Source organism: Pinus tabuliformis, chromosome 4_1, assembly GCF_031772625.1.
Source record: "Pinus tabuliformis cultivar Carrire ecotype Pingquan chromosome 4_1, CPIR1, whole genome shotgun sequence".
In the NCBI taxonomy this organism is placed as follows: Eukaryota; Viridiplantae; Streptophyta; class Pinopsida; order Pinales; family Pinaceae; genus Pinus; species Pinus tabuliformis.
Genome location: NC_142303.1, coordinates 427,652,478 through 427,678,653, shown reverse-complemented (window position 1 = coordinate 427,678,653; position 26,176 = coordinate 427,652,478). Strand labels below are relative to the sequence as shown.

The following is a 26,176-nucleotide window of genomic DNA, read 5'->3' as shown; positions in this document are numbered from 1 at the left end:
CAGTTGTCCCGAGAGACAACATTTTTCTAGAGCCAGAGACACAAAAAGAAGGGTGATGCAGTGTAGAGAAGGTGACACAGAGGCTCACACAGTGCCTGCATCAGCATTCTGAGCCAGGAAAGGAAGACATAGTAGCTGGGAGGAGCCCACACAGTAGCTGTGTCAGTAGTCCAGGCCATTGGAGAGGGAGGGGGGGCAGATCAGGCCTACGCAGTGCCAAGTCATCTTTCTCAGTGAGGAAGGATTGACGCAGTGGCCAGGAGGAGCTGATCCAGTTCCCACTATGATTGCATAGAGCCAGAAGGACTCAGATTCTTCGAGTTGTCAAGGCTAAGGGAGCTGTGTAGATTTTGATTTGAGGCGCTGGTGGGACGCTGTTTTTTTCGGTGCGGAACAGTGTCTAAGGAGACTGAACCAAGGTAGAGGGAAGCACTACCTCGACAGATTTCTAGCCAAGAAATCTAGGTCCGGTTTGTAGCAGCAAAGGAGGATTGGAGAGGAGGGATTTGATAGTTGGCCAGAGGATTTCCGAGAGGGAAATCAAGACTCAGAGGGAGTCTAGAAATGAGGAGTAGAGATGGCAGTGAACGGATTGAGGGATCAGGACAGATTGGACGGGGCTTCCAATTTTGTCATCTGGAAGGCCAAGATCCTGGCAATCCTGGATAAACATCACATCAAGGACTATGCCTTGAAAACAGTTGTTGTCCCAGTTGACCCTAATGCAAATGAGAAGTATTGGAAGGCCGAGGCGAAGGTGAAATGCATGATTCTAGACGGGATCAAGGATCATGTCATACCACATATTGCTAAGAAGAACACAATAAGGGAGATGTGGCAGACGCTGACCACCTTATACCAGGGCTCTTCCGTGGAGCGGAAGATGTTATTAGAGAATCAATTGAGGTCATATCAGATGCAAAAGGAGAGAAGATAGCTCCATTCATTCTTAGGTTGAAAGAAATTCGTGACCATCTTACTTCCGTGGCATCTACACCAGGTCCAGAGTTTATGGTCAAGACTGCTCTAAATGCAGTCTCCGAGGACTGGGAGACATTTGTCCAAATCATTTGGGGTAGAGTGCCTCTCCCCAGTTGGGAGGAGATGTGGGAAATTCTTCAATAGGAAGAGATCAACAAGTTGACCAAGGCGGGGAGTAACGGTAAGGGAGTTCGAATCAAGAAAGAGGAGGAGGATGCAGCTCTAGCATTTATGGGACAGCAGGGGGTTCAGAAGAGGAAGAAGAAAGATATCTCCAAGGTCAAGTGCTTCAACTGTGGGGAGCTGGGACATTATGCCTCTCAGTGCCCTAGGAAGAAAGGCAAGGGAGAAGCTTCCGACTCAAAGGCTGCTCCAGCAAAGGCGGAGAAGGATGTCAAGACTGATGACGATTGTGCCATGAGTGCTCATGCACCTCTAGAGAAGAGGTGGGGAGACATAGAGTTGTAGTTGAGAGGACTACAAAAGAGGGGCAGGATCCTTGAGGTGCCCAAACTCTTGGATCACATACGGCTACGGGAGCCCTTAATGACAGTAGCATGATGACAGGTGTCGGGTGGAGCAAGGTGTGATGGAGCGACAAGGCAGTGCTAGAGTGCAGAAGTTTGTAGCAACGTAGTGGAGGTTGCAACAGTGCAAGAGGCACATGAGAGGTTGCAGTAGAATAGTGGTAGCAGAGCGAGCACAGGATAGCAGCAAAGGTAGCTTCAACATCATGAGGCTTCGCGACTGACCAAGATGTCAGCGTTTGGGTGAAGTGAGTTACTTCTCGGTAATTGAGTTGCAGTGCAGCAGTTAGCAGTGACAGTGCTATGGGCAGCATGATGCAACATGTTGAGAGGGAGTTGCAGTACAAATGTAGCAGTGGCAATGGTAGTGTCATGGGCAGTAGTACAGGAAGCAGCAGTGCAATGGATGTGGGGTAGCAGGCCAACCATCAGCACAGAGGACCAATGTGGAAGATCAGTGTGATGCTTCTATGGTGAAGCATTGCTAGAACACATTCCTTGCTAAGAGAGAGTGTTGATTTTGGGTAAGGTAGCATCGGATGTGCTCTACCAATGAAATTTGGTGCAGAGGCTAAGGCACATGAGATCTCCTAGATCCAGAAATCGTTTGGAGAAATTCCACCCAGATGAAGAGATATTAAATTAATTAATATTTTTAATGGGTTCCTAAGTCTAAACTTAGGAAAATAAAAATATTAATATGTATTAATATAAAATGGGTGAGAAAGTTCTAAGTGACGAGGATCAAGCCAGTGCTAATCTTAACCATTAGTTAGGGACTTAATCTCGTTGGAACTTCAGAAAACTCCTGATGTGGAAGCCATCTCATTGGATAATACCAATGTTGTTAAAAGCGCGATCGGGATTTAATCGGCGCCGGGAAAAAATCGGAAAAATCGTTAAAATCGGGAAAAAATCGGAAAAAATCGGGAAAAAATCGTTTGGCACAAAAATATTCATTTTTTTTCATTTTTTTTCAATTTTTTTAATATCTAAACCATCTACAACATAAAATAAATACATTGACACATAAATATGATAAAAAAACTAATATATAAGATGTTTAATATCATTTCTAGCGCTAAAATCACACATAACATTGAATCATGTCCTGAATAGTAAGTCCTGAGTCCCAACTCAGCCTCAAAATATCAACAAAAAATATGATAATGTATCTCATCATGTCATAATGTCATATACAATAAAATGAAAGTCTAAGACTCTAATCCTATTGATTTCCTCTGCCCCTCTTGCGAGAAAATGTCACTGCTTTCCCTTTCCCCCTAGATGAAGATGCTGGTGCCTGTGGTGGTGGAAATGGCAGTGGAGTCTGACGTGCTCTAGAAGCTGAAGAAGTAGCTGTAGAAGTAGCAGCTACTGTAGGTAGACAGAGACCACATCCTCTAGTGGTAGCCCGGGTAGGCGGTGTCACCTCCTCCTCCTGCTCCTCCAACTCCTCCTCCTCCTCCTGCTCCTGCTCCTGCTCCTGCTCCTCCTCCTCCCCCTCCTCCTCCCCCCCCTCCTCCTCCCCCTCCTGCACTAACCAATCCTCAGTGGGATCCATGAGAGGCCTCTCGGTCTCAACCCTCCATTCAGCAGTGGTGTCAATCTCATCCAATGAGATGGCTTCCATATCAGGTGTCTTGTCTAGTTGCCTCACCCACAATCGAAGATTGTAGTAGACATAGACCATGTCATTAAGTCTACGGGACTCCAACCTGTACAAAGTTCATGAAATAATAATTAATAATTAATATTATAAAAAAAAATATTGTTTAATGAATTCAAAAATTTATTTGGAAATTTGCAATATTTTAAATGTTTAAGTGTTAAGTTGTTAACCTATTGCGCTTCTTGTTGTGTATTTTTTCAAATACACTCCAATTGCGCTCACATCCCGAGGAGCTGCATGTTTGGCTGAGGATGCGTATAGCAAGCTTTTGCAAAAGGGGTACTCTGCCACCATACATCTTCCACCATGCGGCTACAACAAAATTACAAATAAACATAAGAAAAAAAATGGAATTTGAAGAGACAATGAAATTTGAAACAAAGTTACAAACTAAAAAATACCTGGCATTTTGGCCGTCCTATCAAAGATAGCCATATCAAAGCCAAATGTGCCACCTGACATCTTATACGTCTCAATTTGTTTAGAGATCTCCATACGTTGTTCTGGAGTTCTCACCATCTTCTGGACACAGGTTAATAATCCATCCATGATCTCAGCATCAAAATCAAACCCACATGCATAAGAAAATGCAGGGTTCAGGAAAAGCCCAGCAGCATGAATGGGACGATGGAGTGTTTTGTTCCATCGCTCATCAATGACGTTCCATAGAAGGAGTTGTCTCTGGAACCCATCATCTCCCTTATCATCATAGTAGGACCGAATGGCTTCTTTGGCCCTGTCCATGGCTTCATACAAATAGCCCATTGCGGGCTTCTCACCATCTACCAACCGAAGAACCTTTACCAAAGGTTCAGTGACAGCGCACACCTCCTGCACTCCCGCCCAGAAGTCTTCTTGGTATGAAACAAGTCTGCAGACGGCCTCTCCTTCTGGTTTGCGGCTCATTGGCGAAGAACGCCACTCCTCTGAAACAAACATTCTCTTCAAATCCCACATAGATTTCAAGAGGGATTGAAGAGATATGAAACTCGTCGCAAACCGTGTAATGGCGGGGCGCACCAACTCTTTGTTGTTGGTGCATTTTCTCATCAAGCTAAGCACAGATGTGTGATTGTAAATAAATTTTGTGATGGTTTTTGATGAGTCAACAACCTCTTTGACAAAGGGAATTTTTCCTATGTCCTCTAACATCAAATCAATACAATGGGCAGCACAAGGTGTCCAAAATAAAGTAGGATGCCTGTCCATAAGCATTCTACCAGCAGCAACATAATTTGCAGCGTTGTCCGTTATGACTTGGACAACATTTTCTGCACCCACCTCCAAAATAAACACATCCAGCAAATCACATAAATTTTTTGCATCTTTGATTTGATGAGTTGCATCAATAGATTTGATAAACATAGTCCCCCTGGGACAACTAACCAAGAAGTTTATAAGGGTTCTCCCCTTTTGGTCAGTCCAACCATCTGACATAACAGTGCATCCTGTTTGTGCCCAGGATTCCCTAAAATCCTCCAATCTTTGGGTGCAGTCACGCTTTTCATCTTGAAGAAGCCGGCCTCTGAAATCATGAAGAGAAGGGATTTTGTACCCCGAGCCAACACTGGCAATAGCATCAACAGTAGGTTGGAAAAATGGATTATTCCTTACAATGCTGAAAGGAATATCACTCCAGAGGAGAAATTTTGTCATCAACTTGTCAGCTTGTTCTTTTTCAGTTCTTTTCATCATTGAACCGATAGTTGGTTGTGCACCAGGTGTGGTTCGAGGAACAAAAAATGATGATGCAGCTACCGGATTGACTGACGTTGCAGTAGAACCAGTGCCACTTGGCCCACTTCCTTCAGCTGACCTTTTTAGTTGCCTTTTGAGTTCTTTGGCCTCTTTAGAGTGCTCTAATTCTCCCAATGCTCTCATGGCTTTTCGGATAATTTCAGCATTTGTATTAGGACAGGGCACCACATCACGTCCAGGGATTTGTGCAAGGTGGAACTTCAACCTGTACACCCCCCCGAATATCTCCTTTCCACACAACTTGCAATACAAGTTTTGTCTATCATTCGGAGTTTTAGGGTCACCATATTCCCAGAAAGGATCCAATTTCCTTGGCATGTTTGTTTTTGAATTTTGAATTTGCAAACCTATGGAAAAAATTAAAAATAAGGATTAGGAAATAGGAATTTAGGATTACATAATACAAATTACAATTTAGCATTTGCAAAATTACAAGTTAATTATTTCCAAAATCCCAATTTCTAAACCCAAGTTACCCAACCAAATGCCAATGGCAAATGCAAAAAAACAATGAAAATTCAAAAAAAATAAACAATGTTTAAAGAAAATGAGAAAATAAAAATAAAAAATTGGTTCTCATAGTCATAACAAATAACCCATCCCAAATCAATGAAAAATTTCCAAAAATTCTTTAAAAACAATGAAAAACAAAGTTTTTATAGAAGCAAAACAAAAAAAAATTAATCTACATACCTGGTTTATGGACAAATTGGTGATCATGGCTTGGATTCCTCCTAAAATCGCTTGGATTCGCTCCCAAATCCGACGGCAACCCTCTCCCTCACTTCTTCTCCTCCTCCTCCGCGCGGACTGCTCAATGAAATAAAATAAAAATCGATTTTCCATATAAAACGCCCGCTGCCCGCGCCTCTGGCGATTTTTACCGAAAAAATCGAAAAAATCGCCTATTTTTTCGAAAAAATCGCCTATAAAAAAAGTGCCGATTTTTATCGATAAAAATCGCGATAAAATCGGATTTGCGAAAAAATCGCGATTTTATCGCGATTTTAACAACACTGGATAATACTGATACCAGTGCTGCATAGAGGGTCGAGACTGAGAGGCCAACCATGAACTCGATCCCAGATTGGTTAGATGTGGATCCTGAGGCACTTGCAGAAGAGGAGGTAGCAATTGCAGGGGAGGGAGAGCCAGAGGTAGAGAAGGAGGAGAAACATCAGGGTCAGGAGGCAGAGCAGGAGGAGGATGATGAGGAGGAGGTGACACCATCTAGGATGGGCAGCAGCAACATAGGATAGAGGCCACCTCTTTTATTGGCTTCTAGAGGACAACTGAGTCCATTTATATCCCCAAGGGCTAGGCCTTCTTCCTCTAGAGGAAAAGGCAAAGCCATTCCCTATTCCCGTAAAAGGGGTAGAGGATCTCAGTGATTGGTTACTTTATGACATGTAGATGACTCATGATATACATTTATTATATTTTTTGTTGATACTTTGACTCCTGAGAGTTGAGACTGACACAGGACTCAAGATTCAAGAGTTGATTCACTATTTTGATATGTGATGTAGCACTAGACTTCATATTCATATATATATATATATATATATATATATATATATATATATATATATATATATATTAGCTTTCTTTACATGTGTATGTGGAAATGCATTTATTTGATGTTGTGGATACTTTAAATGCTAAAAAAAATAAAAAAATAAATATTTTTGCAATTTTTTAAATTTTGCCAACATTTTAAAAAAACTCCCGACTTTAACGAGTTTTTCAATTTTTGGACCCTTGCCAATTTAATCCTGACTTCGACTTTTTCCACATTGATTCAGACCTTGAAGTGATAAAAGCTAAGTAGCACATTCTAAGTATTAGAAGGAACAATTGCAAAAAGGGAAGAGTTAACACATGATAACAAAACAGGTTGCCTGAATGCTGCAAGAAAATAGTTTCAGAATAAGCAAACAATTGTCGAACACCGTTATATTATCCATCAAATAATTTTTCCAATTAGCATAAAATGGAACCAAATGTATTGAAGTGAGTATTGAACTTCAAAAATGCAACCAAATGCCCTTATACTTGTGAAAGAACTGAAAAATAGTAACTTGATTCGGTTGATAATGGTTAAAATGTGACTAATGTGCAGATAAAGAGAGATTGACTACTTGTCCTTCCAAATAAACTGTTAATGGTATAGCAAGTAGCCATTGTTAAACAAGTGCAGCTAAACAAACAATCCTCAGAGATTACAACATTAAGGATACATAAACTGACTGACAAGAAAATAGAGCATTAGAATTATTTTAGGCCCTAAATGAGATGTCATGCTTCGGACAACTAAATCTAAATAAACTAACAGAGTGAATTATAAAATATTACCGTAAATATATTTTTACTTGTACAAAACTAAGTAAGCAACTTCTGGTGAGTATTTCCGTGCTAAGATGATAACAGGAAGAGCTCCAATAGCTCAGTCAGTAGGCCAGACTCCAGAGGATTCAAATTATCATCCCACCAGTTCCAATTGGTTCCTGGCAAGCAGACTTACCTATATTGATGATATGTAATTGATTTAGTTCTATGATGGTTAGTATAATTCAGAAACTCAATTGATAAAATCTATGTATCACATCCCAAGTATCAGAAGGCACAATCAGAAAAAGGGCAGAGTTAAGAGGTGATAACAAAACAGGATTTCCTGAATGCTGCAAGAAAATGGTTCGGAATACTCAAACAATTGTCTAACATCGTTATATTAGCCATCAAATAACTTTTCCAATTAGCATATCACGGAACCAAATGTATTGAAGTGGATATTGAACTTCAGAAATGCAACCAAATGCTCCCATTGATGATGGTTAAAATGGGACTAATGTGCAGATAATGAGAGATTGACTACTTGTCCTTCCAAATAAACTGCTAATGGTATAGCAAGTAGCCATTGTTAAACAAGTGCAGCTAAACAAACAATCCTCAAAGATTACAACATTAAGGATACATAAACTGACTACCAACAAGAAAACAGAGGATTAGAACTATTTTAGGGCCTAAATGAGATGTCATGGATTGGAGATCTAAATCTAAATAAACTAATAGACTGAATTATAAAAACATCATTGAATATATTTTTACTTGTGCAAAACCAAGTAGATTTCGTAGAAAAAATGAAATGATCCTATGTGGAAGTTAAAATACTAATAAATAAAAACAATTTCTAATGTCACAAAAGAATGGCAGAACTATACATTGACATGGAAATTTTCATATATTGGATGTGTTGTTGGAGCTTTCAATCCATAGGTGAGATTGGGATTAATTGTTGTCACAGGGTCATCGTGATCACCAAACATATTCAAAAAAGTCTGTCCACTTATCTCCTCTGGAAGTATCTTTGAATATATTGCCTCATATCTGCAAATTAACATAAAAAATTAGAATCCTAACACAAAAAAAAGGATTTATGAGCTCTTTTATACATAGGACCAAAGTGCTAATAAAATTCCATGTGTTCAATTAAGATGCATGATCTGGTGAAACTTCAAATACCTTTGCTCTTAAAAGCATGAAGAGTATTTTCAATAAACTCCCTAATACAAAATTAGACAGAAAACATTCCGAAACTGAAAAGGACATGAATCATACCTGTGAGGTTGGAGGTTACACAAGTAATCCAGTGTTGCTTCTTTTTCAATCAAAGCAGGGTCATGTTCATCAAGTTCATCACGGATAAATCCATTGCTGTCTTCCTGTGAAGTTTCTGCTGCTCGAGGCAACAGAGATGATGCAGTTGACTTTATAATCTGGCGGCCCATGAACGTTCCGACCCTTACAGAACCATAGTCTGCTCCACCAACACTGTAATAGAATTGCATATTTATGAAAACTAATCAGAACAAGGATTCGACAATCCATGCATCAACTGATATAGATGACCTTTATACTATAAGTACACTGGTAGTATCCATAGGTTCAACTGGTATTCTTTTTCCTTTGACTTTGATTAGATTTTAAGTTACTGACAAAATTTTTACTACATATTTTCCCTTCAGGCTTTTTCTGGACTGCATATGCAACATTAGACCTTTAAAAATAATTCCCGAAGTTTTCTTTAACTGGAGTCATAAATGTTCTTTGTGCATTCAAGGAACAGTGAACAGATCTCAAATTTACTCAGAAATCAACAGTGGACATCTGCATAAAGAGAGAACATAATTATCCCAAAGCTACCTAGACACAGCAGTGGTGTTATATTACCTAGGAAATCACCTTAATACTCTGTCGTTTTCTACTTCATCATGGCTGCTATAACACATTTACAAAGGGCTAGATCAACACAATTTCCACTGCAATTTAATCAGTTCAACTGCTATAACAAGTCCAGTCCACTCTAAAGCATATGCAGAATTGTTAAATGAGTGAAATACCCCTTTAAATGCAAAATGAATAAAAACAATAATCCTTCTGCAGAATTTCTTCCAATGTCCTCTTAAAAGCTATAATTCTCCAACAAAAATACTACATCAATGTTAAAAATAAGACACTTAGCGAGTGCTTGGTAACTTCTTTCTGTGAGCCAACCCAAAATTACAAACTTTGCAAAATGAGTAAAAGCATTAATCCTTCCACAGAATTTCTTCCAATGTACTCCTAAAAGCTATATTTCTCCCACAAAAATATCACATCAATGTTAAAAATAAGACACTTGGAGAGTGTTTGGTAACTTCTTTCTGTGAGCCAACCCAAAATTACAAACATACATGACCTTGCCTAGCTTAGTTCTATTGCAGTAGTCCTCTTAAAGTGTCATGCCATGTCTCAAAACCCTTGAAAAAGATGAACAGCTAATAAAAAGCCATTCATTACTGGACAGTTTGACTTATGGTCAATTGACCTTTTAGCTTGGAAATTCCAACAGATTACATTATTAACGTCTATTGATTCTCCAGTAACCAAGAAAATTTCTAGACTGGTTCTTCTGGGAATTGAGCTTATAATTTGAATTTTTTAATGGCTTACTGGTTATAGCATAGTTTTGGAGTTACATTGTCTTCTGCAAGGATGCTGACATGATGTTCTAGGTCTGTGATACTGCTGAAGGTTCTTATTTAAAGCTAGAAAGGATAAATATGGCTGGATAAACTGTTAAACTACATTGCACCAAGTTTTTGGGATAGGGAGGTTTTAGCACAGAACTTTACCCCTTTGGGAGATAAAAAAATTTGTAGTGCTGTATAGAAAATCTCAGTGCAACATCTAAAACAATTCACCCTATTGTGTCACATGCAAACTCTTCACTCCATTCAGGCTGGTGGTTGCCAACCACAGGGGGGTATCCCTACCCTCACATGCAATGCTTCCCTGTATATGTCCAAAACAAACACACAAAACAGGCATGCAATGGTTTGCTTTGACCAGAAACTAACCAGCCAAAGAGGTCATAAAACAATTTGTGCATAAAAGGGTGGAGTTATCTCCAGCATTAGCTTTAAATGACAGAAAAATATAGACAGCACTTCAAATGGCATATTTTTTTTGCCAAGAAAAAGGCTCAGAACTTCTAAAATATTGCATAAGAATTCATCAAAATGCCAGCAAACTTATAGAGACAAATCAGATCAAACCTGAGCTTTATTATGCAAAATCCAGGGGGCTGGCGACACCAAGAAAACAGTTACAGAACCAAGACAGTGATGTTCCTGCACAAGAAAGTAGAAGCTAGAAGAGAGGAGAGAGAAATCGAAGAGAGAGAAAGTAATCTACTGCTGCTGAAGATGATCCCCCGCTGAGCCAATAGCCAACACCTGTGTTTAATGATCCTTTTGTTCTATGCACAATGAGGAAAGAGAGAGGTTGAATTCCTCATGTAAGAACAGCCCATGCACATTGATTAGTGAACAAGCCATCTGACTGACATTGCTTCTAGACCAAATAAGTGTGAATCCAATAAATCCGAGAGATGAGTAAAGTGTCAAGTGCTCTAAGTTAAAATGGGGAGTAGTTGAGTCAACATAAGCTGAAGTGTCATGGAGTATTAATACGCATTAGCTCAATAAAGAGTATCTCGGTTAAGTAGTCAAGAACCAGAGAGGAAGCCATGTGCCCTGGGTGATGTGGTGCTTTGGTGGAGTGGAGTAAGGATGGAGTAAAAGTAAGAGAGGCTAATGTGCATGGGTAGGTAGAGGTGTGCATTAGTCAATTAAACAGATATGTGAGTGAATTGGAAATATGTTAAAGTGAAAAAGGTCTAGAATGAGGTAGAATGAACTAAGGGCAAAGTGGAGAAAAGTAAAGGCCATGCACATGGGTGAAGAGGAGGTGAACTTACTCCAACTGAGGTTGAACTAGAGAAACTAAAGCAAAGTGGAAAGAAGTGTGCGCTAACCAAACTTGGCTCAGGAGTTAAACAACTGGAGACTTGGAATATAAAAGTATCCATCTAGGATAAACAAATATATATTGAATAAATGTATGAAATAATGATATGGTTCGGTTACAAATGAGGGCCCCATATAAATACTAAATGGGATGCCCTTTGAGGAGTCATGTCCCAATTAACAAAGATGTCTTTACATAATTATTAATTATATTTATTATGTTTATAACAATGCCTTCCCTTTTAGAAATGCTTTGTCCTCAAAGCATGTTGATGAAAAGGCTTGATATCTTTTTCTACCTCATAATTTCCATCTCCCTCAATTCTTGGAACTATCATCTTCAACGATACAAGACAATATGAACTTCTCAGTGTTGAACAAAATTTTTGAATTGAGAAATGATCTAACCATCCCAAGGCGATCTTTTGTGGAACCATGCATTTACTCAATACCCGAGATGAATTGTTTTCATAAGACTTAATTGCGCTAGCATCAATATTTTTCATAACGTAAGTCAATTTTTCTTTTCCTCTATGAAATTGATATACTGACTGGTTGAGATGTCTTCTCTTATGAATTGGACATTGATAAGGGGTTCTTGAGACTTGATTTTTGTGAAAATTTCACTACTGAAATTCTATTGCAGCAACTGGAATTAATTATTCTAACTGTAAACAAATTATGCAGTTTATTGCTACGGGAAATAACGGATTAATCACACTGTAGTTTTCACAAATAAAAAATATTGCGGAAGATAAATTGGAAACTGAGAAAACAATGGCACAAAAAAAAACATAACACCGTTATTTTTAGCCAAATGTCCCTGGAAAAACCCAATGTGGGAAAACCAGTTCAGCAATTGAGGGTTTTTATTATTAAGCAGCAGTGAGAAATTCTGAGTACAACTAGATGCCAAAATTTGGCAATCGTACAGAGAAAAACACTGGAAAAAATATTAGGAGGAATTTTCCTCACCCCACAAGCAATTTGGGCTCTGACTGCCAGCTCCAAGTGAGACGTCCAAATTGGTCTGCGTAGACCTTGCATCACCCAAGCACAGAACTGGAATACACATTGCATGGAACAACTACTACTCAAGTTGTCTTGTCTGTTATTGACTAAGAAATTACCTCTTCGGCACTCTGAGAAATCTTCCTAGCCTTTGTTGGACACAGATTGTCATTGATGTCAATATGGCAATATTCAAGAGGAGACAAAGCATATCGGAGCCAAGAGGAGCAAATGGAGCCAAGAGGAGCAGACCAAGCCAGAGGAGCCACATTGGAGCAAAGAGGAGCTATAGGAGGAGCCACATATATATATGCCATATATATGCCAAGAGGAGCCACATTGGAGCAAAGAGGAGCTATAGGAGGAGCCACATATATATATGCCATATATATGCCAAGAGGAGCAAACTCATATAGATATGTTATCGGGTTTGTAAAACCCATGTATGCATGCTTTAACATTATCGGCGGTTAAAAATCTTATATATATGCATTCACAACTATCGGCGGACACATATTACAAACACACTATCGGCGGAGAAGTTTATATATAAAGGCATATATATATATATATATATATATATATATCGGCGACATCGCTAATTGGCGGTTCAGCTATGTGCCACCACTGAAACCTCCAATTGCGATAATAATGCGGACCCGATGCAGAATTATGTTATGGTTGAATGTTATATCGCATCCGCCCATCGCAACAACACACAAAGGCATGACACTCTCCCGATCGCCGATTGCGATAAGGCTGCGGACCCGACGGGAATATAGACTGTGGCTTAATATCATATCGCATCCGCAGTGATTGCAAGTCATAAGGGATGGCGCTATAATCTGCCGATTGCGATAGAGGCATGGACCCGATGGACTTATTAAAAACAATCTATAATATATCGCATCCAGAATGTCGGAACTGTTCAAGGTGCAAGCTCTAAAATCCGGAGCCGAAACTATTATCAAGTGAAGTGTAAAACCATACCGGGTCCGCAGAACTCTTGTATCGCATCGGAGTAGCGGAGGTAGCGATCGCCGAAATCATCCGGAGCCGAAATCATATTAGAGAGCAGCCTAAAGGGAGATTGGGTCCGCTAAACCTTCGCGTTACAAATCCGCCGAAGCGAACCTGCCGATATCCCGGACCCGAATTCAATATAGAGACGGGAGTATAAGAAGGTGTCGGGTCCGCGTTTTGTCGGAGGATCGGGACTATTGTTTACAGTGAGTGCTGATATACATCGGACCCGAAACCAGTATAGAAGGGAGTCTAAAAGAGCATCGGGTCCGCTCCTCATTGGAGGTCAGGCCTTAAGAGTTTTGTTATGGTTGCGAAATCCGGACCCGCCGAAATTGTAAAGGCGGGTGCATAATAATTGAAGTCTGGCATTTGAATTAGAGCGGGGGTTTATAATGTTTTCCGTGTATTATATGATACATGGCCGCGGGGTTAAGATATATATTAAAGCCTGTGTGAAGGTTGATTAATGGCTCGGGTGGTGGCTTCCGATGGTTGATTATTGATAGAAAGCGTCGAATAAAAGTTGGCTTCCGATGGTCGATTAAAGCGCTCGGTGATGGTTGATTAAAGCGCTCGGTGATGGTTGATTAAAGCGCTCAGTGATGGTTGATTAAAGGCTCGGCTGGTGGCTTCCGATGGTTGATTAAAAGGCTCGGTTGGTGGCTTCCGATGGTTGATTAAAATGCTCGGGTGGTGGCTTCCGATGGGTGATTAAACACCTCCGATAAAGCCTGTAAGAAAAAATAAAGAAAGCAAAGAAATGGAAGCCGAAGTGTTAAGCGATCAAGTGAGGAGGAAGCCAAAGAGCCAGCACGTAAGAGGAAACGAATGGACAGGGGCATGGAGCATATAAAAGCAGCAAAAACAGACAACTGCACTGTCGTTGGTGGATGGCATAACTTGAGCATGAGATAGTGGAAGCAGCAGAAGAAAAAGGGGCAACAGAAGCAGTGGAAGCTGAAAAGAGCGCAGCAGCACACCAGTGTATACCAAAGAGGTTGGAGCCTCAGAATTGAAAAAGATTGAAGTCCTTGGGAGTTGGTGCTCCTAAATCCAAGATTGGTGTCTTGGCAAAATAGAGTTGGTGCCCAGGAGGTTGGATCCTCACCAAAGTCCAAGTTGGAGCTTGGCAACCAATTGTGACATTCTATTTATTGTATTTATTTTACTGCACAGTTATATTAATAAAAGCATTTATTCCTGCTGTTCATTTTGTGTTCTGAACATATATGATTTAACTAGTAAAACAATAGTGAGAAAAAGAAATACTGATTCACCCCCCTCTCAGTATTTCCAACAATTGGTATCAGAGCAGGCTTCTTCATTCTAACCTAATAGTTTGAAGAAGGATCAGCAACCATGATGAGAAATCATGAAGCATCAGGAAAACCTCCTCTGTTCGATAGCACTAACTTTGGTTTTTGGAAGAAAAGAATGACTTACTATTTAATGTCCCTTGGACCTGAAGTATGGCATTTTTGTCAAACTGAATACCGAGCGACTTCCACTCTTCCAACAGACCAAGACGAGAGGAAAGCCTACATTGCAAATGCAAAGGCCATGAACTCCATCACTAGTGGAATCACTGATTCCGAGTTTACAAAAATCATGCACTGTAACTCTGCCAAAGAAATGTGGGAGAAGCTAGTTAGTTTGTACGATGGAGACTCAAAAGTCAAAAAGGCAAAGCTTCAAACTCACAAAAGACAATTTGAAAGTTTGAAGATGGAAGAGGAAGAAGATATTGCAGCATACCTCCTCCGAGTAGCTGAAGTGGTAAATTCCCTGAAAGGATTGGATGTGTTGTCGCGCAGATTGACACGACAACGCTCAGACCGGGGGCTGTCACTCTGATCCCTGATCTCTCCGTTTAAGCCTATCTCCCGCGGCTAAGGGGGGTAGACCCTATGATGTGACGAAGACCAACTGTCGACCAGTTGGTTGGGAGACACGATATGAAAAGCACTAAAAGGATTTGATTAATTTAGCAGACCAGTGCCTTAAGAGATTGTTGTTAAAATGGTTACTTGTTAGATGATATAGAAACATAAACAGTGAACAGCAACCATTTGTCATCGCAAGATATCAGTTAAACTCACAATGCTCTTAGAATGACCAAAACGATATCCAGCAACTGAGAATTTTGAAGAGATGAATGCTTTAAACCACCACGAGAATCATAAATCATTAACCAGATATCATATTCGTGTCCAGACTTGAAAATTTAAATCTCAGCATAAAGATATAACATGATAATTCCCGAGAAAAAACTGGATCTGGCAAAAATAAAATTTCCACAATAAATAATTTTTTTTTTTTTTTTAGGTAAAATTAAAACTAAAATTTAAACTAAACCTAGAGCTTCAAAAGATAATAAAATTAAACTATCAAAAAATTAAAACTTTAGTCCTAAACAAAAAAAAAACTTTTTCTTTTTTATTTTATTTTTATTATCTAAAAAAAAATGTGAAACTATGAAATAAAACTAAATAAAATTTGAACTAAGCCAAAATAGAAATTTTATTCCTAAAATTAAAATAAAACTATTGAAAAATCAAGACTATCTCTAAATCTAAACTACGAATCACGTAATATCAGAATGTCAAAATTTAAAATAGTAAAAAAAAAGAAACGATACACAGCAACTCTAGACGGATATTCACGCAGAGAAGAATAAAATATACGCAGACTTGGCAGAGGAATTACCTGGCACGATAGCGAATGTGGCGGATAACTTACCATACGCAAGAATAAATACGATTCCCTTCTCGATGGCGGATGATAATCATTTGAGAGTCTGCAGCTTCCAGTGCTCAGATGGCGGTGATTGGGATCAAATGCAGGAGGAAAAACTTCGCAGACGTGACCAGAAGAAACATGGAACGCTGCGTGCTAGCCGACGGGAAATACCTTAGCCGCAATGCCAACTCGTTCAGCAATTTGCTCCGTTGACAGAGAAGTAAAAGATACGTAATGTAAATGCAAGTGGAGGAGGGCGTATTTGCGTTTCAACGGCTAAAGAGAACACGCTGGAGTCATATTCCAAACTGGAGGCGTCTGCATGGAATGATTTTAACGCCAATCAACCAGAGATTCACGTCACAATCCTGAAGCATCCACGCCAATTTCAGCCTAATCTTCCATTTAAGCTACTGCAAGTCCACGAAGCTTTTCAGCAGTGACAATTACAAGCAGGTTCTCAGTCGATTTTAATGAGGAAAGGCGGCTTCAGCAATTTTATGCATGTAGACGACAAAAATTTGCGGGAGTAGATGCACGATTTTGTTAAACCATCACACGCATGGAACACGAATGTATACGTTCCTTTGATCAAAACTACACCGAAAAATGCTTGCAGCCATATCGGTGGCAGAAGGCTGGGCAGCCTTGAATTCCTTCTAAAAAAATGCTCTTGATGAAAACCCTGTAGCTGCAAACACAAGAAAACAAAACCCTAATGAAAACTGCATAAAGTAAAAAATTGAAACCCTAGATCAGCTTGATTAATTTAAGATTTTGGACCCTTAACAGCTAGATTCAGCAATAAGAACAGAAGTATTTTAAAGAAAACAACTTTAGATTTCACTGTGAAGAACTTCAGAAAATTTCTCATGCAAATTATAAAAATAAACTGAATGATAGACCCAGGATCAAATCCAACTGGGTTCAACAAAAAATGCTTGCGGGAGTTGGCTGGTTCAGCCGAGAACTTCCCCAAATGCCCACCAATCTTTCTTCAGTAAGGGTTTTCTGCACAGCTCAAAACAACCATCAGTAAAGAGGGCAAAAATGCTGCTAGATCTCAAAAAGTAATGGAGATACCTGCCATTACTTCAGAAACCCTAACACCACTCAAACCCTAGCAAGTGAAAAAAGATACCTGTGCTCACAATACTCTACAATAAGCTATTATTAATGGCTGAAAAGTAAAATATGCAGAAACTAAATTAGCTCACAGCACTTCCAGAGAGTAACACCAGCAAGATTTGGACCCCAAAGTCTTCTTTTATTAACCAGAAACAGATTACAAGAGAGCCTCTTCAGTACACGACTCACAGATCCAATGATCTGAAATGACCCCTAGCACCCTATTTAAAGGAAATGATCCCAACGGCTAGTTCGAGTGATCCATGTCGAAATGATCTCGACCGTCGATGAGGATCAAGACATCTCTTAATCCCATCCGTCGAAATTGTTAACTTATTATTAAAAATAATATTTTGCATGCATTCACTCAAAATATTATTATTTTATTATTTAGGGTTTTTGCTTTATTTTATAATTTTTTATTTATTTCATTTTTTTAATTTTTTAATTAATTAATTTTTTATTATTTTATTTATTTTATCAAATGGATCATCGAACTAAGCCTTTGGAAACATAACCTAGGACCTAGGACTTAGGACTCAAGAGGGGATTTAAAACATTTTCCAACCCTCAAGACACATTACATCATGACTTTTACAATTTACATCTTAAGGGGGAAAACCCCTTTATCATAGACCCTCATAAACCACCCAGTTCTGCGACACAACTATAATCTAGCAGATCAACACACTAGGATTCTCATAAAGTTCTAATGACAAAATGCATCCCGGCTTTGGGGTCAGGCTGAAGGAAAACTCTGCCGATCATAGATCGGTGAGACGAAAAACCTTCCGGGAAGTATATTATCATTAGAAAGTTAGGTCCACCTAGGCAATTTTACATAAACGACTCATATCTGCTAAGATTATTTACAATTCATACATGCAGACTGGGTTTACAATTAAATTGATCAAGCTGCTGATGACTGCAGGATGGCACGGACACGTCGATCAAGTGCTGCCCCTTTTTGCAAAGAAAAGGGGGGGCACTGCATAGGTAGTTGACCGGTAGTGGTCAACATCTGGCTCTACTTGGGGACACGTTGCTGCACTGTAGGAATGTGAGAATCCAGAATTTGCATCCACGCAACACACAATAAAATATAAGTAGCGTCCGTCCAAAAATCATCATATAACATTAAGCACAGGAAAGATATAAGCTCTTCATTTATTAACTAATCTAGAAAAGCAAATCTAATCCTAAAACAGAAATGAAAATGCGGAAAAACAAGGAGTAGGGTTAGAAATACAATACAAAGGATGCCCCATGGCATCAGATGTGTTCAATATAGTGTATACTGAGCATTTGCCTGCTTTCAGGTAAATCTGTCGGCTGCTTGTCGGATGTGCAATGTCCAATTTTGCATATGGTAGGACTTTTTCCTATCCGAAAATCAAGCTGCTCACGGCCGTCTGATGCATCAAATCTTCTTCTCATTTTCTTTCTCTTGCGTTTTTTCTTTGTGGCAGGCTGTATCACTGATGACATGTAACTTTCTGTTTCAAAGCTATCAGATGAAGTATGTAAGATTTGCGTGACATGCCTTTCTTTATCTTGCATCTGATCTTTATCATTTTTAAGTCTATCTGGATCACCTTCAATTAACCATCTTTCAATCGAACCAATGACCTCCTCATAATAAGATGGAACTTGTTGCGACAAATGAGAAGGCTCCTGATCTGTTGATGTCCCCTGGTTTCTCTCATCCTTTGACCATTGTTGAAACTTTTGAACCTGTATTTTAATGGCATCCATCTGACTAGAGTGTTCAACCTTTATATCACTGATTTGCCTGGCCTGGTGTTCTTCCATATCTTTTATTACTTTATCGTTCTTTTCCTTTATGTTCATCAAGCAATGCTGCATGGAGTTTACTTCTTCTTTATGATTTGCTTGCATGGTGGCCAACTGATTATTATGATCGAATGTCATGATAGTCATTTCTTCATCCATAGTTAATAACTTGTTTTGCATAGAATTAATTTCCCTATCATGATCAGCTTTCATGGTCATCATATTTTCTTCTAAGCTTGGCATTTTGCTTTGCATGAAACTAATTTTTGTGTCATATTTAGTCTTCATGGCCTCAATTTCTTTAGCATGCTGATTTCTCATAATCTCCATCTCCCTATTACGTTTTTCCAGGTGGGTGCATAAATTTCTCACATCATTGACGTAATTAGTTTGATTAATCTCCATATTTTTTACCAGCATCATTAACTCTTGTATAATTTGCCTTTGATCTTCCTTTTCATTGTCATTTGTCCCTGATTTTCCACTATCATGGACTTGATCTGCGATAGTACCGGTGGATGACACATTCTGATCTTGAAATCTTTCTTCAACGACTGGACCTTTAATAGGATTACTTTCTTTCTTTTGCACAATTTTAGAGGCAGAAGGCAAGCTGTTTGGATAACCATATCTATCTTTAAAAGCATTGACAATGTCTTGTAAAGAAGTGAAAGAATCCTTAGGAAAATTGTTAAACCAATTCAAAGCATCACCCTCTAAAGAAAAGGCAAAAAGACGCATCTTGATATCTTCATGATTAAACTGAGGGGGTCTACAATATATGATCATTATGCGAGTAAACAAGCCTAGATGCCTTCTAACAGCGATTGAATCACCACCCGAGAAAATAGGTAATTTAGAAATGGCCTCCTCCGGAAACTCATGGCGACGGTCAGTAAAACGACATGGTTTAAATGAATAATCCATGATGAACAATAAGGGATCAGATGGATGATAGAAATAGATCTTTGCTCAAGAAAATCAAGAGATGAAAGAAGTGGAGTCACCACTTGAACAATGAATCTGATTCTAGGATCCCAAAAGTAACCACAAGCAGATATGAGGAAAGCTTCTTGTCTGGGAAAAATGAGAAAATGGAGTCGCCACCCAAACAAGAAACAAAACGAAGAAATGCTACTGATATGGCGAAAAATAAGATCCAAATGATGCCAAAAAAAAATGTTGAATCTGCCAGCTCAAATGAGAGATGAGAGAGATGAGAAAATGAATATCGATGAAACTCCAGGAACAGAAAAAACTCTGTCCCCGGCAACGGCGCCAAAAAATGTTGGCGTTGCGGGGCCAGATGAAAAGATAAAAATGAGAAGGATGATTGTCGTTGAAACACCGAGAACAAAGTGTCCCCGGCAACGGCGCCAAAAAATGTTGTCGCGCAGATTGACACGACAACGCTCAGACCGGGGGCTGTCACTCTGATCCCCGATCTCTCCGTTTAAGCCTGTCTCCCGCGGCTAAGGGGGGTAGACCCTATGATGTGACGAAGACCAACTGTCGACCAGTTGGTTGGGAGACACGATATGAAAAGCACTAAAAGGATTTGATTAATTTAGCAGACCAGTGCCTTAAGAGATTGTTGTTAAAACGATTACTTGTTAGATGATATAGAAACATAAACCGTGAACAACAATCATTTGTCATCGCAAGATATCAGTTAAACTCACAATGCTCTTAGAATGACCAAAACGATATCCAGCAACTGAGAATTTTGAAGAGATGAATGCTTTAAACCACCACGAGAATCATAAATCATTAACCAGATATCATATTCGTGTCCAGACTTGAAAATTTAAATCTTAGCATAAAGATATAACATGATAATTCCCGAGAAAAAACTGGATCTGGCAAAAAGAAAATTTCCACAATATTTTTTTTTTTTTTTAGGTAAAATTAAAACTAAAATTTAAACTAAACCTAGAGCTTCAAAAGATAATAAAATTAAACTATCAAAAAATTAAAACCTTAGTCCTAAACAAAAAAAAAACTTTTTCTTTTTTATTTTATTTTTATTATCTAAAAAAAAATGTGAAACTATGAAATAAAACTAAATAAAATTTCAACTAAGCCAAAATAGAAATTTTATTCCTAAAATTAAAATAAAACTATTGAAAAATCAAGACTATCTCTAAATCTAAACCACGAATCACGTAATATCAGAATGTCAAAATTTAAAATAGTAAAAAAAAAAGAAACGATACGCAGCAACCCTAGACGGATATTCACGCATAGAAGAATAAAATATACGCAGACTTGGCAGAGGAATTACCTGGCACGCTAGCGAATGTGGCGGATAACTTACCATACGCAAGAATAAATACGATTCCCTTCTCGATGGCGGATGATAATCATTTGAGAGTCTGCAGCTTCCAGTGCTCAGACGGCGGTGATTGGGATCAAATGCAGGAGGAAAAACTTCGCAGACGTGACCAGAAGAAACATGGAATGCTGCGTGCCAGCCGACGGGAAATACCTCAGCCGCAATGCCAACTCGTTCAGCAATTTGCTCCGTTGACAGAGAAGTAAAAGATACGTAATGTAAATGCAAGTGGAGGAGGGCGTATTTGCGTTTTAACGACTAAAGAGAACACGCTGGAGTCATATTCCAAACTGGAGGCGTCTGCATGGAATGATTTTAACGCCAATCAACCAGAGATTCACGCCACAATCCTGAAGCATCCACGCCAATTTCAGCCTAATATTCCATTTAAGCTACTGCAAGTCCACGAAGCTTTTCAGTAGTGACAATTACAAGCAGGTTCTCAGTCGATTTTAATGAGGAAAGGCGGCTTCAGCAGTTTTATGCATGTAGACGGCAAAAATTTGCGGGAGTAGATGCACGATTTTGTTAAACCATCACACGCATGGAACACGAATGTATACGTTCCTTTGATCAAAACTACACCGAAAAATGCTTGCAGCCGTCTCGGTGGCAGAAGGCCGGGCAATCTTGAATTCCTAAAAAAATGCTCTTGATGAAAACCCTGTAGCTGCAAACACAAGAAAACAAAACTCTAATGAAAACTGCATAAAGCAAAAAATTGAAACCCTAGATCAGCTTGATTAATTTAAGATTTTGGCCCCTTAACAGCCAGATTCAGCAATAAGAACAGAAGTATTTTAAAGACAACAACTTCAGATTTCACTGTGAAGAACTTCAGAAAATTTCTCATGCAAATTATAAAAATAAACTGAATGATAGACCCAGGATCAAATCCAACTGGGCTCAGCAAAAAATGCTTGCGGGAGTTGGCTGGTTCAGCCGAGAACTTCCCCAAACGCCCACCAATCTTTCTTCAGTAAGGGTTTTCTGCACAGCTCAAAACAACCATCAGTAAAGAGGGCAAAAATGCTGCTAGATCTCAAAAAGTAATGGAGATACCTGCCATTACTTCAGAAACCCTAACACCACTCAAACCCTAGCAAGTGAACAAGATACCTGTGCTCACAATACTCTACAATAAGCTATTATTAATGGCTAAAAAGTAAAATATGCAGAAACTAAATTAGCTCACAGCACTTCCAGAGAGTAACACCAGCAAGATTTGGACCCCAAAGTCTTCTTTTATTAACCAGAAACAGATTACAAGAGAGCTTCTTCAGTACACGACTCACAGATCCCATGATCTGAAATGACCCCTAGCACCCTATTTAAAGGAAATGATCCCAACGACTAGTTCGAGTGATCCATGTCGAAATGATCTCGACCGTCGATGAGGATCAAGACATCTCTTAATCTCATCCGTCGAAATTGTTAACTTATTATTAAAAATAATATTTTGCATGCATTCACTCAAAATATTATTATTTTATTATTTAGGGTTTTTGCTTTATTTTATAATTTTTTATAATTTTTTATTTATTTCATTTTATAATTAATTAATTTTTTATTATTTTATTATTTTATTTATTTTATGAAATGGATCATCGAACTAAGCCTTTGGAAACATAACCTAGGACCTAGGACTTAGGACTCAAGAGGGGATTTAAAACATTTTCCAACCCTCAAGACACATTACATCATGACTTTTACAATTTACATCTTAAGGGGGAAAACCCCTTTATCATAGACCCTCATAAACCACCCAGTTCTGCGACACAACTATAATCTAGCAGATCAACACACTAGGATTCTCCTAAAGTTCTAATGACAAAATGCATCCCGGCTTTGGGGTCAGGCTGAAGAAAAACTCTGCCGATCATAGATCGGTGAGACGAAAAACCTTCCGGGACGTATATTATCATTAGAAAGTTAGGTCCACCTAGGCAATTTTACATAAACGACTCATATCTGCTAAGATTATTTACAATTCATATATGCAGACTGGGTTTACAATTAAATTGATCAAGCTGCTGATGACTGCAGGATGGCACAGACACGTCAATCAAGTGCTGCCCCTTTTTGCAAAGAAAAGGGGGGGTACTGCATAGGTAGTTGACCGGTAGTGGTCAATAGGACGAAAAGGTTGAAGAAAGTACTATTGTACAAAAGGTATTAAGGTCCCTTCCAGACAGATTTGACTCCAAAATAAGTGCTATAGAAGAATCAAAGGTTCTTGACACCCTCAAAATGGATGAACTCCATGGAATTCTCACTGCCTATGAAATGAGGAAAGGTGGACCTAGCTCCAAAGATGCAGCATTTAAGGCCTCAAAGTCAAAGAAAGGGAAAGAAAGGAATGACTGTAGTGATGAGTCAGATGTGGAATCCGAATTGGCTCAATATGTACGAACGCTGAAGAGAGGATCTAAGCTTAAAGGCAAGTATCCTCTTATCTGTTTTAAATGTGGTAAAATAGGTCATTATGCAGCAAAATGTCCTCATAAACATGACAGTGATTATGAAAGAAATTCTAAAAGAATGACATACAAAAAGAAAGGGTTCAATAAGAAAAACCTTCTCTCCAAGCAAGATGAGTCTGATGAGGATGAGTTTATGGTCATCAAAAAGAAATCAGATGAGGAAAGCGATCATGATGAAAGCCAAGAAGCATTATTCATGGCACTCACAGATGATGATGACTCGGAGCAAGAAGGAAATGTGGATGAACTGTTAATAAGTGCCATTGAAGAGAACGAGAAACTACGGAACAAAATTATCTCTCTCAAAGTGGAAAACGAGGAAATAAGAAGGAGAGAAGATCTCTTGGAAACAAAGCTTAAAGAAAAAGAAGAGACTTGTGAAGAACGTGAGGCCGAAGTAGTATCTCTGAGAAAGGAGTTGGAGCAAATTAAAAAGGGTTGTAAAAGCTCTCAAATACTTGATATTATTCTGAAAAATCAAAAACCTCAACATGATAAGTCTGGAATAGGTTTCAAGGGAGAATCCTCAAGCACTAAGAATAATGCGAAAAGCTATGTCGATGCACTTTCCTGCAACCCAAAAGATGAAAAAGTATTGTATCAAAAGTGCATCCCAGATTCCAAGAATCAAGAAAGAGTTATTCCAAAGAAGAATGTGGAGTCGAATCATGGACACTACAGCAAATACAAACCTGTACTTCACCAAGGGCCCATCAAAAATCCAAAGGACGAGGGAGGAGTAATTCTCAGAAAGGAAGGCGAATTAAACTGTGGTTGCTTCAAAACCATATTTCTTGGACACTGTTTTCACTGTAAAAACTTCGGTCACCAAGCTAGACACTGCATGGCTCGCAGAAGTGAAAAGACAACGCAAAAGGACCGAGTAATCAACTCATATGCTCCCAAAAGACAGGGACAAATCAAAACCTTCAATTCATTCGATCCCTTGACTAAATTTGATCTAACTTGCTCTTTTTGCTACAATAATGGACACTATGAACAAAATTGCCCACTCAAAGGAAGAAAGACGAGTAGCAAGATCTCTGCAATGGACAAATGCGGCCTGGCTCTATTTGCGCAAAATAATGGAAACCAGTGGTTTGTGGATAGTGGATGCTCCAGACACATGACAGGAGACAGAAGGAAATTTATCTCACTGAGCAAAAAGGAAGGGAATGTGTCCTTTGGAAGCGGAACTGGCAAAAATTGCAGGAAGAGGAACAGTTACTCTGATCAATGGAGAAGGAAAAGCTCAAGATGCTCTGTTGGTTGACGGACTCAAACACAACCTTCTGAGTGTCAGCCAAATTTGTGATCAAGGACACAAGGTTGTCTTCAACACCAAAGACTGTGAAATAAGGAACTCTGTCTCTGGGAAACTTGTGGCAAAAGGAGTAAGAACACCAAACAATATTTACGTTCTGAACAAGATTCAGGAGAACAAATGCTACTTGAGTCAGGCAGATGAGAGTTGGTTGTGGCACAAGAGACTTGGACATACCAGCTTCGAAAATCTAGTCAATATCAGCAAAATCAAAGCTGTACAAGACATCCCAAGGTTGTCCAAACCAAAGCAAGCGGTGTGTGGTCCATGTCAACATGGAAAACAGACCAGAACCAGCCACAAGACAAAGGAACACTGTACATCAAAGCCCTTGGAGATCATCCATGCTGATGTGTGTGGGACAACTAGAAATCAAGCACTCCAAGGAGAAAGGTACTTTGTGTTATTTGTTGATGATTATACTAGAATGATGTGGATATATTTCATAAAGTATAAATCTGAAACTTTTGAGTGTTTTAAGAATCTAAAAGCCCTTATAGAAAACGAAAAAGATTCAAAAATTAAGTGTTTCAGAACAGACAGAGGAGGAGAATTCACATCAAACGAGTTCAGTGAGTTCTGCAATATTCATGGAATTAAAAGGGAATTCTCGGCTGCTAGAACACCTCAGCAAAATGGGGTAGTTGAAAGACGAAACCGAACTGTCCAAGAAATGGCAAGAACCATGCTATTAGCAGCAGACCTACAACCTAAATTCTGGAGGGAAGCAGTAGGGACAGCTAGATCTATACATTGAATCGGACTCAATTAAGACCAAATTGTGACAAAACTCCTTATGAGCTATGGAAAGGAAGACCTGCTTCGGTGAAGTACTTCAAAATATTTGGAAGCAAGTGCTTCATAAAAATAAATGATGGTTCACCTGGAAAATTTGATTCTCGGGTTGATGAGGGGATATTTCTTGGATACTCTCCACGGAGCAAGGCTTACAAGTGCTACAATTTTCGACTGAAGAGAATAGTGGAAAGCATCAATGTTAAGGTTGACGAAGATCTTCCAGGAAAGGAAATTGAAGAACAGGAAGATG

At 39.1% G+C, this 26,176-nt stretch overlaps 2 protein-coding genes across 2 annotated transcripts in view; both read right to left on the bottom strand.

Moving 5' to 3' along the window:
* LOC149176121 (L-arabinokinase-like) overlaps nt 1–26,176 on the bottom strand; it is a 474,339-nt gene that overhangs the window by 4,844 nt on the left and 443,319 nt on the right. Inside the window, exons 25-26 of the mRNA XM_089419887.1 lie at nt 8,557–8,769; nt 8,160–8,325 (exon numbers count right to left, since the gene is read on the bottom strand). Coding sequence (XP_089276013.1) covers nt 8,160–8,325; nt 8,557–8,769 — 379 coding nt within the window. The remainder of the gene's footprint in view (nt 1–8,159; nt 8,326–8,556; nt 8,770–26,176) is intronic.
* Nucleotides 3,051–4,119, bottom strand: LOC149176124 (uncharacterized). Its single transcript, XM_089423865.1, has 2 exons — nt 3,351–4,119; nt 3,051–3,226 (listed from the first exon to the last, which is right to left on the bottom strand). Exon 1 carries the CDS (start codon nt 4,117–4,119, stop codon nt 3,571–3,573), a length of 549 nt encoding a protein of 182 aa, XP_089279991.1. The 3' UTR covers nt 3,051–3,226; nt 3,351–3,570.